Here is a 24,350-nt window from a genome sequence, read left to right on the forward strand (position 1 = left end):
GAATCACAACTTCAAATGAACAAGTCATGGAGGACCACGGTATGAAAAACTCCAACAGGATGGAAATTTGTAGGCAAACAGAGCATGACTGGTGTGAATACTATTGTTTTTTGCTCAAGCAGAAATTCACTTGATCAACTGAACTTCTTTGATTAAAGAATTATAATGTGTTAATGTTTTCACAGCACACAAAGTTAAATAAGAAATAAGAAAGCTAAATAAGAGTTAACAGCACAAAAGTAAAACAAAATTTTTGCACAGAACAGCTTCATGGCACTTCTTGTAGTGTCACTGCCACAAACCTTCAGGGTCTCAGGGTCCAGGTTTGGATCCACAGTTTGTCAGGAGTCCTATGTATTGGAGTGAGTGCCATGGGTGTTTGTTCAACTTGAATGGGCCCAAGAGCATGAGGGAGGAGTTTTCAGTGTTCATTATTTGTGGACTGACAGTTTGGTATAAAAGCAATAAATAGCACCACTGATCCAAAAAGCTGAATTCTATTGTTCTTAAGAACTGGGGCAGCAGGTTTGACACCTGGGACACTGCGCAAAATATAAACAGAATGTCCCACCTTTTTAAGTGGGTTCCTGCCATCAAATTCCAAATGGGCCTATCTTTCCCAAAAATATTTCTCAATTCACATCTCAAATCAATGCATGCTTTTTTTTATTCTTCCAACTACATTGTAAACAATGTTTTTTTTTTCAGAAACATGTTTGTTATAATTGTAGTAACCTACTAAAGCACAAAGGAAAAATTAGCCTTTGATGACTGTTATTGCGTAAATCCAGGAAATTTTAGATTTAATGACCAACTGAATATGAGAGCCAAGTGTTTTGTATCTGAACCCTCCAGGGTTGTGTATCACTAGGAGAGGGTTAAATAACCATGCTTAAAGGCATTATATATAATGGTGCACAATGAATTGGAATTATAGCAGTATGGGCACATAACTGTATTTTTTTTAAACTAACAGCATTGGAAAGATACTGTGATTTCACTGACATTTGCTTTATGCCAGATAAAGATTGGGTGTCAAAACAAAAGGGCTCAGATTCTTCCCCTATGACAGTGTGGAAAAGTCTGGCAGTGATGAAGCTCTTATTTCTGTATTAAATGTATTGTAGAATAGTTATATTGTTATAGGTCTAGTGGTTTTTATTTGTTTTTAATCCTTTGCTTTTTTTTATAAATATAAATTTATTTATTATAAATATTTGTATTAGTTTGAGAAGATTTAAATTTAATTTAACTTGTAAAGCTGTGAACAGGCTCTGTAAGGAACAATTGCCTAAATAAATGTGGCTAACAATTGTCTCAGAAGACTCCTTTCATTTTATGGATTCCGTACAATCGGTTGTTAAAATGTTATATGTTATTCAAATAAGTGTTACATTTATCAGTAATGTTAATCTGGGGTATCTTTCTGTATTATATAAATATGTATATTGGCATCTGTATCAGCATATGTCCAAAAGCCCAGCATCCCTAATTATATGTACACCACATTAATTATTTAACCTGACTGTATAGGCCTTTTCACACAAGTCCAATTTTTACGCACGTAAAAATACCTACATATTAACGGAGTCCAAAACTGTCGGAATGAGATGCTACGTCAGATTTTGAATTAGAACCGGTTCTATTTTCTGCGTTGACAGATGCGTCAAAAATCAGGCCAACCAATCAGAGCGCAGTTATCATGGTTACAGACCAAATGAATGAGCAGAATAGTGGCGACAAACTTGTCTTGTTCGTAGCAGAACACAAAAGCTTAAAATATAACCAACATGCTAACTGAGAACTAAAATGCAGAGATTAAAGAAACTATAATCACTTTTAATGAGAGGAGCAACACGCAGAACCAGAGCCTCAAACTCCCCCAGCGACCTTTGGAAACACTGCTGAAATCCTCGTGTTGTTTGAGACTGGGGCTGATTCAGTGTGGCGTTTAGTTGCAGTATTTAAAGTAAAATGATATTGTTCCTACTCAGTAAATCAACTTATTCTTCCCCTTCCATGTTCCCGTGATTTCAGAGCACTGAGGGGGGAAAATGCGTCAGACACGGTGTGAAGTTTCTACTGCATAATATATCTCAACAGTTTTTACATGCGAAAATTTGTGAAAAAGGTTTTCTCGGTGTGAATAAGGCTTTACATCTGCTATCCACTTGTCAAGTCGATGTATCCACTTTGTGAAACAAATCCAGGTTCAAACTGTTGCTCAGTATGATTTTGCTGTTAGATTTAGCGAATTTTCAGACCTTCTGCTGAGTTATTTAAAAACAAACAAAACAGTAGCACCAAATCTATTGACTTTCTGTACAAACCTCTGGTACCTCTTACAGTAGATTTTCATTGGTATCACAACTCCAGGACTGTGAGTGGGATGCACCTCTGCTCCCAGAGACCGCACAACGGGAGAGACAGCTCTCCCTATGAGGTTCCTCAGCTCCCAGAGACAGAACCATGAAAAACACAGCTCCCACTCTGCGGTTCCTCTGCTTCCAGAGATGGAGCTGCGGGAGCTCTCTCTCCGCGGCCCTTGTACTCCCAGAGAAAAAGCAGCCCAGTCAGTCTGCACGGCAGCTCTCACACACATCAGAACGAGTTATGATTGTTCAAAGCGTGCGGCCAAAGACACACGTTTGCTTCTGTTTAAGTTTATACCTTTTACTGAACTCCTGAAAAGAGATCATAGAATTGATTGAGACATTCAGCTTTATTTCAGCAGTAAACAAACGTCTTATGAGTGTATAGACCTTAGGCACGATTGGACCCGGAAATGGCGAAACGTCACGCATGGCATGACACTTACCAAGCGGATTGGGTAAAACAAAACACCCACATGTATTTGGCATAAGTTCTAAACAACCCCCTCTAGGAGAGAAGCTACAAAACGTGAGTATATGAGAAATAGTGTTCTTGAATTTAAGTTCTTAACCATATGTTTGTGTTAAAACTCATGTCCATGAGGTGCTTTGCATAAAATAAAAAAAAACAATATGTCCTATAAAACATGAAGTACATTAACCATCCTGGGTCTTTCTGCACTTTACAACAAATACATAGAACAAATACTTGAAATGAGAATTCAGCTATGAACATATTAAAATACACATTTACAGACAGAACCATAATTTCTAATAAAGGCAATTAACATATGTAATGAAAGGCAAGGAGAAGTGATACATATTGTGTATCCCCACCTATGGTTTCCAGTTTCAAGTAATGTTTATATTTTGGGATTTTATTTGTATATTTCAGTTTTTTATAAATTCACATAATGCAGGAGGGAAGTCAAAATTAAAGCATAGAACAGTTCTGATTGGCCAGCATTTTCTGCACATACTGAACCATAATCTACTTAGGTAGTCACAAATGACAAATGCTTTAAGTGTGAAAAGGGGATATTTATTTACAAATTAGTCACAAGGTGTAAGGACATCTCAATTACACAAACTCTATACAGAGTGTCATAAAGAGACAGAGAAGTTAATACAAGACTTGTAATATTAATAAAGCAAAACATCTGCAAAGTTGTTTTGTAATTTTGTATTTGCTGACACTCTGAATAACTATTCAACAAAATTAAAAAATTAGGAAGACTGCCTCAAGCCGAACTCAATACAGAAAATTTCTACATGCACAATAACAGGAACCACTACTACCTCAGCAAATAAGATCAATACACTCAAAATGTTCTTATTCTCTAACTGAACAACAATTAAACATTAAACTGTTAAATCACATTACTGACTACATTACTTAGGAATAATTTCAAGAACTTGATTTACGTGCCACAAGCTCCAGCAGAGTGGAAGCAAGCTTTTCGAGACTGGAGGGAGGTGCCACTTCCTGAGGTGGAGATGATGATGGATGAAACGGGTCATAAAGATCCACACCAGTCTCATGGTCATGCTGATAACGTGGCCTTTGTAGTCGGTTCTCACCAAACACATTTTCTTCCTCTTTTAGGTAAGTCGATTCCCAAGGTCTCTCTAGAAAACAAAAAGAATAAACAGGAAAACAATACAGTGATCCAATCTGTTTTTAACTTCACTTGCAATGACATATATAAACACATATTTATTTCTTATGTGAACAATAAAGCAAAGGAAAACACCTACCTTGGCAAGCTCTTCTCATATCTTCTGGATAATAATCCTTGATACCGTCAGATCTCTCAACTGACCCTCTTCTTTTGGCGTCCCATTCAAATTTATGTTTATGTTCAAGGCTGCTTTCAGTACATTGATCCCTGGGTTGTCTAATGTTCTGAATGTTTCTAGGGTCCTCAAAATGTCCTCTACGTTGAAAATCTCTGGGCTTGTCCTCAGTCCATCTTCCCCGTTTTATACCTCTACAATCATCATCATAATGTCTTGATTCTTGAAAGTTTCTGGGGTGCTTTTCATACTTAGCAGAGTGATAGTCTTTTTCAGATTCCCTCCTGTTGTCAATGTGCCTGCTCTCTTTAAAATATTTGCCATCTTTAGAATCTCTGGAACTCTCCTGAAACAGTTGAAAATCTCTACCGTCCCCATCATATGGTGTGGCCTCCTGAAAACCTACATGTCTGTCCTCCAGCATATCCATGCGCTGATTCATCCACTGAGCACTCTTGTGACTGTAGTCTCGGATGACATGTGTGTTTTGCTAAAGTAGTAAAGAAAGGTGTTTAGAATACACAAAATGTGGGATTGTGTTTTGATAGAGGACACAGATTTAGTTCCTACCTTAACATGCTGAGTTTGTTTTGCTTCAAACTCTTTCAGAAGTGTAGTTAACTTATCCTTCAGAAAGTTAGCTTCGTCCATGTTTTGAATTTTAACTTCATCCTACAATCAAACAAAATATTAGGAAAAAAACCTAAAAATGTTAAAATGATACTATTAACACAACAAATTTTTCATCCTCATAACAAATGTTAATTTATAGTGATTCTTTTCACCAGCAGGGTTCTCTTGGCTGAAATGTGACAAAAGATGTTAAAACACAGTAACAAGGAATTTGAATTATCTCTATTTTTCCATCTTTACTAAAAATCCCAAATTGCAAGCTTGACAATGATGACATCATGCACACAAGCTAATATCATGACCAACAACTAAAACTGTACAACTAAACCTTCATAATTGCTCTATACAGTGAAAAAACAATTATTTAATAATGACGAAACTAAAAATATTCATTCATGTTATGTCTCTCATTTGACCCCTCTGGACATGATCAGCAATTCACCCAGAACCCCCTAGAACACCATCCCCATTTTGAAGCAAGGTGGTAAGAATTTTGTGGAACTTTTTTTAGCCAATGGGCCAGACAAGTTTGTGAAAGTAAACATCACGGGAAGAGAGGACTGTATTAAGATTGTGGATGTAAATCATAGGCCGTCTATACTTTGTTAGGCAGGAAAAGAATTTCCAACAAGACAATGATTGAAAACCTACAGCAAAAGACATCAAAGAAATAGTTAACAGAAAACAAAATTAGCCTTTAGGGATAGTCCAGCCAAAGGCCAAATCCGAATGCAATGGACAATCTACAGAGGGAACTAAAAGGGAATTAGGAATGAATGAATATATACACACACACTGTGTCAAAAGTCACAGGACACCCTGTTATTTTAGAAACTAAATGGAAAATGTCATATCTGAATAACCCAGCAAGTAATGGGTGAGGGGCCTTGTCGCTACCAGATTTATGCTGCTACCCAATTTGGACTACATATGCACAGAACATCACGATTGTGTACACTTTGCTTATAGCTCAGATATTTTACTAATTTCTCCTTCAAGAAACACAGCCCACATTGTTGAAAGGCTTGTGTCCCCCACATTGTTATCCATCATGTTTTGTTTAAACAGAAGTATACGTTAACTGGATATCGCCAGTTGTATAAAACACACTTTATAGTTTTAAACAACTGGGGTACCAGCAAAGGACAGCGAGGAAATGCTAACTTATGTTTATGTATGTTTAAAGTTATTCATTCTTGAGGAAGCTACTCTTTTTGCTGTAATAAGCTACATGCATGAAGGTCTGCACATGCACAGTCCAAATAGTTCTATCTTTTAAGCTATGATAGGAACATGTCCGCCATCTTGAAAGCCACAATATTGGATCAAGGGCAAGTTCTTCCAATGGGAAGGTGGTCATGTAGCATATCAAAGACCAGAATTGTCTCAGAAATCATTGCAGCAATCAGATTTGCAGTATCACTTGTTCAAGAGTTATTAACACAGAAATTTTAAAACTTTTGTTGTTTGTTACAAGTGTGTAACATCACTTAAAAGATAACCACCACTCACCCATTACTTGCTGAGGTATTCAGCAGGTCAGTGATTCCTGAAATAAAAGGGTGTCCTACAGATTTGCTACAACATTGCTATGTGGTAAACAAAGTTTCTAAAGTGCCTATGAATTCCTAAAAGATCCAGACAGTACATATTCAAAATCATGGATATTTCTATCATACCATTCAATACAAGTCCCTCCTAAAAATGTTTGCATACACACACACACACATAAAACTTACCAGCATATCCAAAACATCTTTTCTATTTGTGTTTTCTGAATCCAATCGGTTTTCAGAGCTCTGTTAAACAAAATACTCTTTAGTCTGGAAACTGAAAGAAGCTCTGCGATCCTTAAATACATAACATGTATAAGCAGAGAAATATAAATTAAACATGAGCAGCATGATACTTCACAGTGAAAATGTGATGAAGATTCATCAAGAACAACAATTTTAGTTTATTAAAGTGTGTATTTGTACGTGTATTAGTGTTAAGAATGAGGCTTCAAGTGCAAAAATTCCATATATATTAGTTTAATTGAAACTTCTCATTACCTGTACATTCATGCATCTTCAATGTAATTAAAGTTTCTCATGGACTCACCTGAAAATCTGGGGGAATTCTTCTTGGGTTCTTTTTAGGAATCATGGTTTCAGCTAGTCTGGATAAAAAAAGGGAATTAATATACAAGCATTACTTTAAACAATGCCATTTAAATCAAAAGTGAAAAACTTGAAAATTAAGCTTGAAGTCTCAATTCTTCATGAAAGTCAGGTTTGCAAATAAATACAGTATATTTAAAATGGTATCAAAAAATGTAAACCGGTCTTGTGAACCTTACCTCTTTTGTGTAAGTGCTTGCTCTATTGGTGTAGCATCAGAAAACCTACTCTTTCGTTTCCTTTTAGTAGGCACAAGTTCCTGTGTATAGTCTCCAAAATCATCCTTATTCCTTTGGGAATAACCTTGCACCTCAAAGGACCCAGACCTTGATGATCTTTCTACATCATGAAAATGTTCCCTTCCTTCTTCTGTATAATGAAAGCTTTTGCCTGGTCGTTGGATCTCATCCCTGCCATGTCCTCTTCTTTCATGCGATGTGTACAGCTGATCTTGAATCTGCATATCCGTCTGATAGTTCATTTGCTGACCAGAACCACTTCTCCCCGATTCATTAAATTTGTTTTTTGGAACACTACCCTGATAAAAATCATCTTGTACATCTTCATTGGAGGTCCACCCTCTTCTGGAATTGATATCTTGGTAGAATGCATCCTGATGCTCATCATGATGCGACCTTCCTGAAATTTTGCCACTATGGTGTCTTCCATGACCTGCAAAAGACTCTGCACTAATATCTCCTTTCATATAAGGTGTTTTGGTGGAGTTGTCTTCTTGAAAAGATCTTTGCCTGCCATCTTCATAATATGTCATTTGATATCTGTTATCTTCTGGATAGGATCTGCGATTAGTATCTTTTTCTCTAGAGGATCTGTCATATAAGTCATCCTCAGGATAATGCGATGGCCTTAAAAGAGAATCAGGCTCCAAATATGATTGTCTGTAACTATCTTCAGCCTGGGCAGATTGTCCTCTCCTGTCCCATCCAGAGTAGGACCTTTCAGTTTCATGAGTATAAGAGTCTTTTGCTCCATAGCCTGTGGTAAGATGAAATTTAAATTAAAAACAGTGCAATTTTAAGATGATTTAATAAGTCAAGTACATTTTAAAAAGGGGCACAGATCAGAAAAATGGCTTAGTATACACTCCATACCTTGATTATTATTTTGCAGCCTTTTCCTCTTGTTTGGCTGGTGAAGAACCTTAAATCAAGATCAGAACACAAATGCTCTCAGATGGCTGATGCACTCGGAGACACTGATCATACTATGTATCAATTTCACTTGGTCAAAAGGAAAGTATAAAATCACATCCAAAATGTACATACAGATCACACATTTCCGGTTTTCATTTGAGGACCTAATTTGGGACCAGCACTGTGCTTTCTCCTATATAAACTAGTTTCTAAACCAAAACAATAGCTGGTTATGTGCAATCCCTGATGATGTCCATGAGTGTGTTGAGCTAAAGAAGAGTACAGTGACTCAAATAAAGCTATACTTGCACAGTGGGAAATAAGAGGAAATAAAAATAGGAAAATGCTCCATTTGTGTGTTTTCTGGGGCTGTGGTTAGGGCAAATTGAGATGTGTTGGCTAGATTTCTAATCTGTTTTCACTGTTCACAAGCTCAGCAGGATGACTCAGAACACATAATTTACATGTGTATCATATATCACTATGATCTGACCCCTCAAACAACAGTGAAATGATTCTGTCGCTGAATTCAGCCACAGCAGCTGCAGGACTCTGTCTTCCTCTGACAGTTGACTTTAAACAGTTTCTTCCAATATTTGACTGAGTATAATAAAAAAGGTGTTTTTTTTAAACACTGTAATATAAAATCCCATTTCATCTGGCAGCACACTTCATTTAATTCCACCAGTTACTAAGTAGAAAAACAGGTACTGGATCACATCTACAAACAATATTATACTGCCACACAGACATTTGGCAAAAATAAAACCAAGAAATAAACATCACACATTGTCTCTGCATATAATCCACTTTAGTTTTTCTAGTGTATGTAAGTTTAGAGCAAATTAAGCATTTACTGCCCAAATAAACAAAAAATTATATATTACTAACTCTGCAAAATATATTTTGTCAAGGAAAAAACGTGATCACCTATAAATGACAACACTTAGTTATATAAAATATAAATAAATGTGCCCTGACAAACTCCTTAATTAATTAACATGTTAAGCTATTAGCAGGGAGAGGGGAAAAAAAAAAAAAAAAAAAAAAAAACCACATACCACTGGAGTTCCCCATCCCTCTTGCTTTTCCACAAGTGCAGCCTTAGCCCTTGCAACGAGACCTGGTTGTTTCTGGGCACTTTCATTTTGTTGCCAAGTCACCAAATCTGGCCTCTTTAGTTGCTGTGCACAGTTATGTAACAAGGCATGTTACTTTCACAGTATATTAATATAAAATTAAAAGCTACAAAATAAATGCACAGCTGTATGCCAAAACCAGGATATGTTTTAAAAATATCTGAACACAATAGTCAGTCACCTACTACCAAAGTACTGCAGAGAGAGAAAATATTTAAGTCTCACCAAGTACTTCTGACGATGCTTGCGGCTCACAACATGAGATACCATTGTACACATCTCCATCTCTACTGAACATATTTTACACCTGTACCTCAATTGGACTTTGTCATCTTCTGTGACAACATCTTCTTGTTGCACCAAAGCACTCAGTCCTAAAAAAAAAAAAAAAAAAAAAAAAAACCACAAAGAAACCCATAAACCAGTGATGCTATGGAATCTGCCTAAGGAATTAAGCTAATTTCACACCCAATGTATGTATGTATATATATATATATATATATATATATATCACACACACACACACATACATATATATATATATATACACACACACACTAATTAATTAATAATAAAAAAACAATACACTTCATAAATAAGTTAAGTGTTGCCTTACCAATTATGGGCTCATCAAGGTTGAGGTACTTCAAGTATTGTTTAATATTGGTCCATTCCGGCAGTGGGCGTGGCCAAGGCATGAGGCCTATTAAATTTGAAAACAGTCAAGCAAATATATACACAACAGCTTCCTTTTTGTAGGAAAATTTCTACACATCTTTATCAAAATGAACAACACAGAATTGGCCAAAAAGAATGAACAACATTTGAACATGGTATATCCCATTCTCATTTTTGAAAAGAAGGGAAAAACTCACTGCACTTTGACCAAGAACAACAAAACTGATATGGCTACAAAGAGCTGTATGACAATACAGTCATATTCCACAATCCATATCAATTCACTGCCAGACCGGAAGAGAGTTGTTCAGCAGGATCTAGACATAAGCCATGTCTTGGAGTCCTCACTTGCCATTTGCAGGGATGCTCAAGTGCCTTTTATGTCAATGACATGGACTCAGCAGTGCCATCCCAGCCTAGTTTTTTTTTGTTTTTTTTTTAAATAACTTGAGCTGTGCCTGTAATCTGATTTTTATGTTATAAGAATATGCATATAAGAAAATAATAATAATAATAACATAAAAAACCCACAAACCATACCATATTCGTATGATTGACCGTTTCACACATTTAGAGCCTGCATGACATGTGATCCATCAAAAATATATGCAATAAAATTTAAAGCCTTTGAGGTCTCCTGCCCTCTTTATCTGCATGTTGATGGTCACCTACATGCAGTCATGGAAGAGGACTGATAGGCTTTGGCCACAATATGGAACATAATTTTGGTCAACATAACAGTGAACTAAAGATGCCAGGTCATTGTTGACTTTCCTGTTCAGCCCATCACATCAGTGCAAAAGAAGACAAATGGAACTGTGCACGTGCTCAGCCTGAGCTAGTTTGTTGGTCTGTCCCAAAGCTCACATTTGTGGTTTTATGTACGTGTATATACAGGGGTTGGACAATGAAACTGAAACACCTGTCATTTTAGTGTGGGAAGTTTCATGGCTAAATTTGACCAGCCTGGTGGCCAATCTTCATTAATTGGGTGTGAAGGAAGTGTGAAGGTTCAATTAGCAGGGTAAGAGCAGTTTTGCTCAAAATATTGCAATGCACACAACATTATGGGTGACATACCAGAGTTCAAAGAAAGACAAATTGTTGGTGCACGTCTTGCTGGCGCATCTGTGACCAAGAGAGCAAGTCTTTGTGATGTATCCAGGGTAATGTCAGCATACCACCAAGAAAGACGAAACACATCCAACAGGATTAACTGTGGACGCAAGAGGAAGCTGTCTGAAAGGGATGTTCGGGTGCAGATTGTATCCAAAAAACATAAAACCACGGCTGCTCAAATCATGGCAGAATTAAATGTGCACCTCAACTGTCCTGTTTCCACCAGAACTGTCCATCGGGAGCTCCACAGGGTCAATGTACCCGGCCGGGCTGCTATAGCCAAACCTTTGGTCACTCATGCCAATGCCAAACGTCAGTTTCAATGGTGCAAGGAGCGCAAATCTTGGGCTGTGGACAATGTGAAACGTATCGTTCTCTGATGAGTCCACCTTTACTGTTTTCCCCACATCCAGGAGAGCTACGGTGTGGAGAAGCCCCAAAGAAGCGTACCACCCAGACTGGTACATGCCCAGAGTGAAGCATGGGGGTGGATCAGTGATTTGGGCTGCCATATCATGGCATTCCCTTGGCCCAATACTTGTGCTAGATGGGCGCATCACTGCCAAGGACTACCGAACCATTCTGGATGACCATGTGCATCCAGTAGTTCAAACTTTGTGTCCTGAAGGCGGTGCCGTGTATCAGGATGACAATGCAAAAATACACACAGCAAGACTGGTGAAAGATTGGTTTGATGAACATGAAAGTGAAGTTGAACATCTCCCATGGCCTGCACAGTCACCAGATCTAAATATTATTGAGCCACAGTCAGGAAACGTTTTCCTCCACCAGCATCATGTAGTGACCTGGCCACTATCCTGCAAGAAGAATGGCGTAAAATCCCTCTGACCACTGTGCAGGACTTGTATATGTCATTCCCAAGACGAACTGATGCTGTATTGGCTGCAAAAGGAGGCCCTACCCCATTCTAATAAATTATTGTGGTCTAAAACCAGGTGTTTCAGTTTCATTGTCCAACCCGTGTATATGCAGACACTCAGATGCAGCAAAGTACAACTTTTCACAGAAGACGACAAAAGAAGATGATTGTCAGACAATCACAGCTCCTCAACACCATCCCGGAGTTTTAAGTTAATTTTGACAGTGGAAGATTAATGTTGGACAATCTTACAATCTCCTCAGATAATTCGTCCACTGCAAGAGCAACATCAACTTTGTCTTGATGGCATATCCTTGAACTTCAGTAAGGTAAAGCTATTTAGAATGAGATTCCAGTTTGTTTTAATAGAAAGGCAAAACGGAACAACTTCTTGGCTGGAGCAATCACATTCCTGAAAGAAATGTGATCTGAAAAATCTGAAACTTTGAGTAAAAGCAGACAAGTCAATAATTTACAAAAGGCCAATTTGTACCAAGTACAGCAAAGTGAGTTCCAACACTCATATTCCAACTCTGAATTAACTTGTTTTAGAAACAGAATCGGAGCGTTTGAGCTTTATAAAGGAACGTGCATGTTGACTGAATTTATATTCTTTAATTTAAATTTGTTAGAAGTATGATGATTTGGGCCCAATATATATATTAGTGTAAAATGTTGTGGCATCCATCACCACAGAGTGGCACACAGTAAGGTGTATTTTTTTTTCCCAATGGAATAGACAGAGAAAACGCAGTGTGTCACATCTCACTGGCTCAGTTGGATGGTGAGGACCCTGAAGAACAAGCAAAAGGTCACCACTACCCATCCATCTGGGCAGACACACCTTACTGGCAAATGAGAATAAACACAATTAGAAAGCCACATAATATTCCAGAGGTAAAGAGTACCAAAAGGGACCAAAAGTCCAAAAGAGCACAAATTGTCATGCTCTAAGTGGGTGTGAAGTATGACTCCATTGTAGAAAAATCCATTCTTGATATAGAGGAATATTATCCATTTAGGGGCATCTGGCTTGAAAAGTAGCTTTGCTCTCCTTCTGATGCTTGTGAAGTGAAAAGGTTTCCTAGAGTAAAAACATGCTAGCCCCGTTGTACACTTTATTTCCCAGAATCTGGGATGCTAGAAAAGATAAGCGTTACCAGGACTACATAAAAAAATTTCAAAACAGATCAAAATACTTCCCATGACAGGTTTTATGACGGGTTTTTTTTGCCATAAATCCAAAGGCAAATGCTTATGAAATACTTACATGTTGTACATGACAACATACTATATACTCCAATGTGTGTATGTATGAATATATAAATACTATAATAAAAACAATTATTTAAATGACAATTTTACAGTTTAAGTAGATGTTTGCTCCTAATATGCTCCAAACAAACCAGATGGTCCTCACTTCAACTGACATGAACTGCCCACAATATTTTAAATAGTTCATTAGCAACAGCATATAACAAAATATATAAGTGGTCAATTTTTTTATGTTTCTCAAGTCACTATACAGAAACCTTAAATAATGCCAGGACTATGATAACCAGAAAAAAAAGGTAGACAATGGTCTGACGACATAAATTACTGATTACATACATAATCAGTAACAACAGTGTCTATAAATAAGCAGAAAACTTTGTCTTTGGCCATTTCAAATACAACCAGTAGTCATGAGGTGACTGCAGGTGCAAACGATTAAATATGTCTTAAAATAGTACTTCTAACAACTTACCCAAAGCGGCTTGTGCCTCTTCCTTCTTTGTAGAGTTAATTGCAGAAAAACAGGTATAAAAAGTGCAGAAAAAAAACAGGTACAGGTGAGTAAATGGGTATTAAATCACATCACGTCTGAGACCTCCTTAAAAATAAATAAATAAAAATAAGAGAGAGATGGATGTTTGTGTTTTTCTGTTTTCCTTTTTGGCATGCTGGAGACAGAACCAACTTTATTTCTTTTAAAGTATTTGAATCAAGAAAAGTATCAACTTTGCCTCTAATCTTGAAAAGAAAAGCGTAGGAATCAAGTGTAAAAGATAATGCTGATTGAATTAGCTCAAATATATCTATTATTACAAACCAGATGCAAGCTTCCTTGTTTAAGATGTACACAGGCTGTCTAAACACGACTGTGTAGTGAAAAAAGAAATTCAGTGAGTGGAGCAAGGCCAAAACAAATAATAAAAAAATCAAGTGTGTAGACTGTACAGTTGGAGTTTTTCCTGTAAACGAGAGGGTCACCTCAATGTGGCTTCAGCTCCCAGAAAGGAAATCTTTTGTTTGCTGTGTGTGCATAGGCATGCCTAACAGCAGTTCAGAGTATTCCGCTTCTTGGAGATAGTAGAGTAGGGTTCTGGAGAGGATTCCACGCACTGACTGATTTTGTCAATGACTGGGAAACCTGGAGAGGTGTTATTAGAAGCAACAGCCTGCATGAGCTAAACCCAAGCAGCGGGCTGTTATCTGACTCTTTTCTAGTTATAGTTTGTCCACAACAAAAGTGTACTTTTATGCCAGAGTAACTCAATTATGTATTTTGTGGTCATGTCCTTTGAGAGTGGCTGAGCTTTTAAGTGATCACCATTAGGTAGTGCGCTGTATTAGATGGCGAGAAAACTTGCCAGAGAGACCTGGTGGGTTCAAATGTACAGTGACAGTTTGCTGGAAAAAACTGGCACTGAAATCTGTTCAGAAGGATTCTCAGTGCAGGTAGGGGACATGTAGCCCAATGGATCTTGCTCAAAACCTCTGTTGTAGAAGTGGAAGCATATAACTGTGGCCAAATCCTTACTGGTACCCATTATTGCAGAAGCCCAAGAACCCAATGATGGACAGCACAGGTGAGAGAGGCTGTAAAGAGAAAGATGGAGTACTTTCTATCCTGGAAAGCTCATGGAACTCCAGATTTAGTACATGGATACTGGTAGGCGAAAAAGATTGAGGTATTGGCAGTGAAAGGAACTAAATCCATAGTGCGAGTATTTCACTGAGGCCATAGAACATGATTTCCAGGAGGCATAAAGATATTCTGGAAATCAGTTCAACAGCTCAGAGTAAGATCATGTATTCAAGAGGTTAAAAGAGTGGTCTCCAGCAGGTTGTTAGGCTTCCCTATGCCCTGCTGGAGGTATTCAAGGCACAGCCAGATAGGAGGAGGCCACAGAATAGGACCCGTTGGAGAGATTATATCTCCCGACTGGTCTGGGAACACCTGGGTATTTCCTGAATGGAGCTAGAGAAACTTGCAGGGGCCACAGGCATTTAGGCTCCTTTGCTCCCCCTGTTGTTACCACAACCCTGAAATGGATCAAGCGGATAAGATGAGATGAATGTAGTAAATATGATTCATGGATGTTGAGAGAGCCTCTGAAAAGTTTTGGACACGACTGAAGTTGGCCTGAAATATGCACTGTACACAAATGCAAACAAGCAACTCCTCTCCACATTTAATAGGTAGGTATGATAAACTTGACTTTAGTGTGAAGCACCTCCCCAGGCTACAAGGTCAATGCAGTGAGGAACTAAAGTACATTGCCTTGATAATATAAAAAAGGAGACTGTAAATCTTCCAGATAAGAAGGCACCAGCACTGCAACCGAAATGAACTTCTTCCTGTTCAAACATATGTTCAAGGTATGAGTGAAGCCATCAGTCTAGGAACACTGCAGGGCACTTGATAACTGCTGAAGAGGCAGGTCTATAGGCTTAGAATCGGAAAAGTATACTTCAGTATCTTAAAGACATTGTAAATGACCGCAGCATTCAAAGATTTGGAGATTTTTCCCCAGATGATGTGAAATATTGGGCCTATATACACCTGAAAAATTCAAGTGTACAGCAAGATCGTGCTTAAATCATGATTTAGCTGTGGAAACTTGCGTGGAAATGTAAAGTTTTGAAATTCCACAGAGAAAGTGTACTTTTATTAACACCTGTAACAAATCATGGATTTAAACATTCACATTTAAAGTATACAACTTATTCTGATATATTAATAACTCTGGAAATGTATGGATTCAATTCAGTACTTACCTTCACATGCTGTGACGTGGTCAGGTGGATTTTATACTGAGTTTCGCCTATTAATCTTTTGCTACAAATCTAAAGAGGAAAAAAAATGAGAGAGGGAATATTTCTCAACACATTTTTACAAAACAGAATGCAGTTATTATTATTATTTTAATTCTAAATTATGTAACCCTAACCCTATTGAGAAGGGCAGGAAAGCTTCCATAACTCACCCCTGCCCTCTCTTAGGTTATTTGGGGATTTTGGGAGCATTTATGTTCCACTTGTTATGTCTTTTGTCTGTATCTGCTCTTAGGTTGCTTTCTTTTACCTATGGTCACACTCCTCCAGTTATAGAAGTTGGCTTTTGGTGAATGACCACCATGTAGTACATTAATAAATGCAGTAAAGCCACTGTCCCCTCATTTGCATAATTTTCTTCTAACCAGGAAGTGTATATGTTATGAATGTGTCCTAAAAGTTCTATATCAATAAATATAACATTATAAACTATTTCAATAACAATATTGTAGATTTTATATGCATTTTCAATATTTCAGTATATATTATTTACAGCATCTGTCACTGACTGATGGTCAGCGTGGTCAGTTCACTGTCTACAATTAAAAATTTTGTTTAAAAACCATTTTATGTTTTTCATATATTTCATGTTGTTTTCAGTTTTTCTGTGGATTTTTTATTGTTCATATCAATATTAGAATTATATTGTATCGACCGAAATTAAGCAATATATCATGGATATAAATTTTGACCGTATCTTCCAGCCCTAAGCCGCACAGTGAAAATTACCCAGGCTTTTCTTTTTTCTGCAGCTGAGTAGTGCTACAATGGGCCGACATGGTGTCAGGTCTACCACAAAACCACGCAGATTTAGCAATATATTTGCTACATTGTCCTCATGACAGTGTAAAAAGCTGTTCAGTCAGGCAAGATTATGTCTTCCTAATTGTACGTGTTACTGCATTGTGGAAATATTAATTTTTCCGTGGTTCTGAAATGTTTAATTTTGTAAAGTGCAGTTAAAGAACTAAATGTTGTTCATTCAAGTGAATTAACAAAATAAAATCTGCATGTATAACAATATAAATATCAGGATTTATAGGCACCTATCTAGTAGTTAAGATAGATAAAGTTGGCATCAGTATTCAGTATCAGCACATTCTTGAACATGAAATTTCAGTAGGGAAAAAGTGGTATTGGTGCATCCCTAGATAAAACTCATGCATCTGAACAGCACTCAAATATTTACCTTTACTTAAAAACATGCTGCAGCTCTTTACCAGCAGTGGCTTATCAGCATTTGAGCCTCTAGAAAATTTCCACTTCCCACTGCTGAAGGGTTTATTGTAGCTGGCCACAATAAAGCTGGTTTTATAATGGAAAATCAACCAGTGACCAAGCGAACAGAGCCGAGTAGAACCAAGCAGAGTCTAGCAGAGTGACTTTGAAATACTATTGCATTGCATTAACGTATACACATATAATGTTAATTCCATGGCATATATCTAGAATTAATAAACATGTTATATACTTATGTTGCATTCCATTGAACCTGGGAGTTCCAAGTAGAAAATTTAAATTGGAATGCACCCACAAGTCGGATAGCCTCAACAACAGTTCAGAATCCAAGATGGCATGGCAAGAGTGTAAATGTAGTAGTATTACACAGTCTATTAGCACTTTTATCTATTTATTTATCATTAAATCAGTCATACAAACAGCACAGTCCAATTACTAAATGTGGATGTGTTCCCATAATGTTGGTGTGTGCAAGTTATTGAATAATATGTTAGTCTCTGGTAGCATAGCTGAAAACACCAAATTGGGACAAACTAACAATGATAATCTGGGGCATAACATGTGACCCGTGTGGGGTGTGGCGTCACTCTGTGGCTTTAAATACGAACGGACAGTGGCTTTAAAGTGCCAGAGCAATAAAAACTTGCTGCCCGCCTCAGTATCTTCTCTGAAAATTCTAAGATATTGGTTATAAGCACAAGAGACTAGACTAAACCTGCCCTAAAATGCTCTAATAACCGACGTTGTATGTAGGTAGCACTGTATATTTCACACAGTGGAGATTACCGTGCAGTCGATGAATTTGCTCGCCTGGTCGTCGTCGTAAACCGTCAGTAGGTCAGCCATTGTCTCACTCACAAACTACCAGCAATAAGACAGAAGAGACATAAACACGACAAAATCAAACTATTAACGTTAGCTCGTGACAGAAAATAACAATACAAATGTTTATATAATACACTGCGCTATGTTTAGCCTAGCGCAAACAGCCATAGCTAACATTTCTAACGTTAATACAGTTTAAAAATAAATAACAGCCAACTCACGTTAATTCCAAGAGAAATAACACAAACTACACTAACCAGTGATTGACCCTAAATTTATATTGCACTTCTAAATAAATCCCAAAGTATATCTTGTCTTGATAGTCTTGCTGTTGCCTTTTACAAAAGCCCCGTCGCTTTCCTCCTTCTGTGAATGTAATGTAGCCAACGATGAGCCTTAGAGCAGATACCGCCACCAGGTGTTTAACACACAGCTTGTATAAACAGAGGCCATCCGAAATAATAAATGTAAAACATTTGTAAGACATATCTCTGGTTAAACATTTGAGATAGTCTGAAGTCAGAAGACATTTTGGCAGTTTTCACTCCCATTTGAGTTGTTATATTGTAGTAGTATTATTTTTTTCAACTTCTAAACATCCATGTACTTCAGGAAAAATTAGAATATTCACTTTATAATGAACATGAGAAAAAACATTCATTCATTATCTGTAAGCGCTTATCCAATTCAGGGTCGCGGTGGGTCCAGAGCCTACCTGGAATCATTGGGCGCAAGGCGGGAACACACCCTGAAGGGGGCGCCAGTTCCTCACAGGGCAACACACACACACTCACACATTTACTCACACACTCACACCTACGGACACTTTTGAGTCGCCAATCCACCTGCAACGTGTGTTTTTGGACTGTGGGAGGAAACCGGAGCACCCGGAGGAAACCCACGTGGACACGGGGAGAATACGTCAACTCCTCACAGACAGTCACCCGGAGCGGGAATTGAACCGACAACCTCCAGGCCCCTGGAGCTGTGTGACTGCGACACTTTGAATAGAACTCATGAATTTTCAAGAACACGTTTTCACTGTTATTATTCAAAGTTAATAAATTCAGATTAAACAATTCAAAAAATTTCAAACAATATATTTTGAAGTTGCCCAAATTCGGTAGACGAAATTCATACACCAAAATACGAGGTACAAAAAAATTCAGATACACATCCGGGGCACCAAGGATGAGCAATCGATTCATTTGGATTTTCTCTTTCACCTTAAATGCTGCAGTAGTTGCATTCTGTCGCCGCTAGATGGCGAAATACGAACACAACTTCCATACAGTGGAAAAACTACATGTTTAGCTTCATTCCGCGGATATTATCTCTTTATTTTAAAATAAATATCTAAAATAATATATTTTATATATATATTTTAAAATAAAATATATCTAAAGATACAGTATAACAGACTATTGATTTCCTGAAGATGAAGAAATTTTACTGTGGAAATTTGTAATGGCCCTGTGAACATATCATGTTATGATATGACAGAATATGAACTTTGGAGTAAACGTCTTATGGCATTTTTATATTTTCATTGTCAGATTATCAAGTATCTGAAATTGATATTACAGAAGGTGTAGTACAAATATAATATCCCAAAGTGCAGAGTTTAATTCATAAAGTTGTGAATGTCGTCGTGTATATTAACAATGTCTGGTTATTTCTAATATTATTATAAATATTTATATAGAAATTTGGGTTTGTAGATTATTTATTTGTTGTAACAATGCTTCTTGGCAATACATTTTATACCGTCAAAAAGCCTATTAATTTCGCTTTTCAATGGTGCCACATTTGTAAGGAACATGCATCTGTGGCTGGAGCAGTAGAGATGAGTGTGTGGGTTGCACCCATGAAAAATTTGCCAAATCCTCTCTGCCAAAGCCAATTACATTGTACAACCTATGTTTATAAGTAATTTCTTCAGTTTTATTTGTATAAGCTCCATTTCTCAGTGCTGTTCAAATGAAAGTCAAATGTACATATGTTTAAATATGTTCAAAAAGACAAAGGCTTTCATGGGGTGTTGTAATTTTCACATGACTGTATCTCCACAGTTAATGTTTCCAGTTTCTGTCATATCACATGCTCTGTTCACAGGGCCATTACAAAAAAATTTCCACAGTAAAATTTCTTCATCTTCAGAATATCAATATATTGTATCTTTAGTGAGTCTTTCAGATTTTTGAGACACTTTGAAAATAAAGAGATAATGTCCGTGGAAGGAAGCTAAACGTGTAGTTTTTCCACGGTATGGAAGTTGTGTTCGTATGCAACTACTGCAGCATTTAAGGTGAAAGAGAAAATCCAAATGAATCGATTGCTCATCCTTGGTGCCCCGGATGTGTATCTGAATTTTTTGTACCTCGTAATTTGGTGTCTGAATTTCATCTACCGAATTTGAGCAACTTCGAAATATATTGTTTGGAATTTTTGAGCTTGAATTGTTTAATCTGAATTTATTAACCTTGAATAATAACAGTGAAAACGTGTTCTTGAAAATTCACAAGTTCAATTCAAGAGCAATTATATTCAGGTGCATAATTTCAGTGCAAAAAAAATCAGTTCTACAAATTCAAAGGTGGTCATATTTCAAAGTCTGATGAGACAGATTTGCTTCCATACATTTCACAACTTCAAATACATTAAACCCAAATTCACAAATTAAAAGGAATGAGAAAAATTTGCTACAATTCTGCAAAGTATTTCAAACATTTTCCAACATGTGAAAAGGATTAGCACTTGTAAATGATGTCTCCAGAGTCTCACAGGCTACTAAAAGAAAGAAGAGGGGCATATTACCATTGACACTCAGGAGTCATGAACTGCCCTAAGCTCTTGTCATGTTGGACATGCTTGAAAGAAATTCTTCTTTGTAGAGTACCCCACTGGAAAGTGAATAAATCACTGATGTCTTCACAAACAAGTGCATTGTTTTATTATGATGTTTAATGATGATCACCCCCCCCATTGCCTATAATGATTAATACATTTGGTAGTTGATGCAAATCTTTATGCGATGCTCATTCATATAATCTTTTGAATTTTTAGTCAAGCTGTTGTTAAAAAGCAGCGTGATTTTTTTGATCTAAGAATCACAAATGTCCGTTGCCCGCTGTTTGTTTGCAAGCCCTTGCTGTGGATTATTTGTGTGAAATTGTATATGCAGAAGTGTGTTTATGCAGAATGGCTTGTGAACTGTCAATCTATATCTATATCAATCTACATCTACATCGGCTGAATTTCTCACCGTGTGTTTAACACAGATTTGTTATGGTAAATGGTTATTTTATATGTTGTGGAGCAGGCACTACATGGGTGTGTGTCTATGTGCATGTGTTGGTTGCAGTAAAAATTAAAACGTGGTGAATGACACATTAATTAGAAACACTAAATGTCCCTTGATGAAAAGCGACAACTCTGTAAAGAAACTAAAAAAATAAATAAAATTAATAATAATAATAATACAACTTAAAAAAAAAAAAAAAAAAAGTGACACTCCCTCTGGTCTGTCTAGATATTCTTTGCAAATCACAGGTGCTACATTTTCATAGGTAATGTCTGCTTTAATGAAACTTCCATGCAGTTCATCTTTACACCATCACAGTGTCAGCTAAACATTTGTGCAGGTGCGTTACTTTTATATAAGTTTTATTTTTTTCCCATTTGCTCAACATTCCAGCATATGGCCAGATCTGAGAGTTTTCTTCCTCTCCAGCCTTCCTCTTGACTTCCACAGCCATTTTTCAATAATATTTTTAACAAATTTTATAATAATAATAAAACAATTAACAGCTACAGAAACAGTTATAAATGTTTTAATAGCTGCAGATTGTGCTTACATCATTTTACTTAAATAATCAACATGTAGATGCAAGGTTTATTCCAATGGAATTAGTCTAGTATAAAAGAAACTGAATGAATATTTGAAAGATGAACACCAGGCCAAATTCTCTTCTGGACTTCACAAGGAATATGGGTAAATAGGTAACGCAGTTAACCACCAGATGTCAGTCTAATTCTGACAAAAAAAAAAAACACTCTTAAAGGAATTTACAGTTACAGAAAATTGAAATTAAAACATAGGACACTGATGTTGAAATTGATAAGCACCCACGCAGACACGGGGAGAACACACCAACTTCTCACAGACAGTCACCCAGAGCGGGACTTCAACTCAACCTCCATGTCCCTGGAGCGGTGTGACTGTGACACTACCTGCTGTGCCACCATGCCACCCATGTAATATATAAATTTGTTTAAATTAAATTAAGGGGTATTTTCAGAGTAATGGGCCTGTGTGTATTATATCATATATATATATATATATATTCTTTCTCTTTTTTAAAATTCATATACACTATTTAGTTGTGTCTTCTCATGTTTAAGAATTATATAATCCTATATATCATATTTGAGGTGAGTCTGTGGTCATGGCATGGCAGAGAAAACAAAACTATTTTTTTAGCAAAAGGTTTTGTGAACTGAAAATGAAGATGAATAAATGAAAAGAAAACAAACATTCTGGCATCCCTCACATAGCAGTGATCATAACCAATATATACAGTCTGCATTGTTGTACAGACTGTAACCAAATAATAATAATAAATTTTAAACAGTTTTACAAAAATTAATTAAAAGAACACTAGGTAGTATTCATCCATTCATGCATTGTCTGTAACCTCTTATCTAGTTCAGGGAGGTGGCACTGGAACCTACCTGGAATCACTGGACGCAAGGCAGGAACATGTCCTGGATGGGGTGCCAGTCCTTCACAGGGCGACACTAGATAGTGTTTTTTTTTTATTTGTATTTTTACCTTAAAATTACAGTTGCTCTACTGGCCTGTAATATGAATGGAACCTCTGTTGTTGCTACTCTGGGCTCAGCACTGGAGAAACTGCACTATGCAATTTGTGGAGGGTAGGAAACCACTCATGGGGGCAGCCATGGCCTTGACTTTAGAGAAGTGAGAAGTGAAGTCGGAGGGTCACTGGTTCAGTTCCCAGGACCGGCAAGAGAAAATTAATTCACGGCTGAAGTGTTCTTGAGCAAAGCATCTAACCCTCAAACTGCTCCTCAAGTACCAAGGTTGTTGGCAGCCCCCTGCTCCGTCTGTGATATGTTCACTGACCCTAGTGTGATGAAGAATTCCTCGCTAGTGTGTGTTTATGTGTTCACTGAATTTCAGAACTGCAACTATAGAGGGAGCCCAGGAAAAAAGGAACACAAAATCTTAGTGTTCGTTTAAAAAGCCCATATCCTAGATTCTTCTTATATTATTCTCATATTCTGGATGTCCACTTATGAGATTTGTGCGATTTATGTGCCAAAAGGTCACTTTTTCAGTTTCCATATTTGATGTTAAGTTTACTTTATTATTATTATTATTATTTTCTTTATTATTATTTTTATTAAAAGGACTCAGAGCTAATATATATATATATATATATATATATATATATATATATATATATATATATATATATATATATATATATATATAATTAAATGACGCATTTGTCTCTGATTGACTGCCCTAGATTCAAAGAGCACCAGACCAGTCGTGTAGCAGCACATGCTGAAACACTGAAGGCCACAGACGCTCCGCCCACAAATTGGCGATGCAAGACAACACTTCTTATAACTTCAGCGTAAACCGGCGGAACCGTCTACCTTCTTACACACCCACACACAAATAAACAATCAAAAACAAAGAAACAATAATATATACCAATATGTATGGTATTAATTATGTGCACTGTATTAACATTGGATATATAATTTTATTTTGGTTTTAACAACACTATCGTGTTTCCGCTGAATGTCTCAGAAGATAAATCGTGAGTTAAGGGAGTGAGGTTTAGAAACCATGGTGATTTGAATGTAAAAAAAGATCAGCAGTGACACACCACCATCACCAGTTACAAAACCCTTCCATTACATGCTTTTTTCCTGTTAAAAAATGTTACAGAGAGAGAGAGAGAGAGAGAGAGAGAGACAAAAACTGACTGACTGACTGACTTTTGGAGATGTGTTCACGCCCCCTGCTGTCTTCCAGGACTTTTCCTCTTCGATTAGTCCACAGTCGGAAGGAAGGGCCGCCGGCCGGTTCTATTAATTTGTATTTTCCAAGATGGAGGACTGCTCATGGTCCCTAGCTTAGCAGAGCTTATCCGTGTGTATCTCATCCTCCTGGAAGCGCAGGGCGGACATATTTCACACACCATCTGAGC

General features: G+C 37.1%; 1 protein-coding gene across 5 annotated transcripts; it reads right to left on the minus strand.

The window, feature by feature from the left end:
• Positions 1-3,403: 3,403 nt before the first annotated feature.
• On the minus strand, positions 3,404-24,226 carry si:ch211-13c6.2 (uncharacterized protein LOC100000125 homolog). Of its 5 annotated transcripts, none has more exons than XM_066673972.1 (14): positions 24,139-24,226; positions 18,061-18,135; positions 15,979-16,047; positions 13,682-13,706; positions 9,874-9,960; positions 9,483-9,631; positions 9,180-9,302; positions 8,077-8,125; positions 7,144-7,960; positions 6,906-6,963; positions 6,542-6,601; positions 4,740-4,841; positions 4,131-4,659; positions 3,404-4,001 (listed from the first exon to the last, which is right to left on the minus strand). In XM_066673972.1, the coding sequence occupies exons 2-14, from the start codon at positions 18,118-18,120 to the stop codon at positions 3,781-3,783; spliced, it is 2,349 nt and encodes a 782-aa protein (XP_066530069.1). In that variant the 5' UTR covers positions 18,121-18,135; positions 24,139-24,226; the 3' UTR covers positions 3,404-3,780. The 5 variants fall into 5 exon arrangements, with proteins under 5 accessions (XP_066530069.1, XP_066530070.1, XP_066530067.1 ...); XM_066673973.1 differs by lacking the exon at positions 24,139-24,226 and adding an exon at positions 18,815-18,832; XM_066673970.1 differs by lacking the exon at positions 24,139-24,226 and adding an exon at positions 18,321-18,497.
• Positions 24,227-24,350: the final 124 nt, after the last annotated feature.

This window comes from Hoplias malabaricus, chromosome 6 (genome assembly GCF_029633855.1).
Source record: "Hoplias malabaricus isolate fHopMal1 chromosome 6, fHopMal1.hap1, whole genome shotgun sequence".
Classification (NCBI taxonomy): domain Eukaryota; kingdom Metazoa; phylum Chordata; class Actinopteri; order Characiformes; family Erythrinidae; genus Hoplias; species Hoplias malabaricus.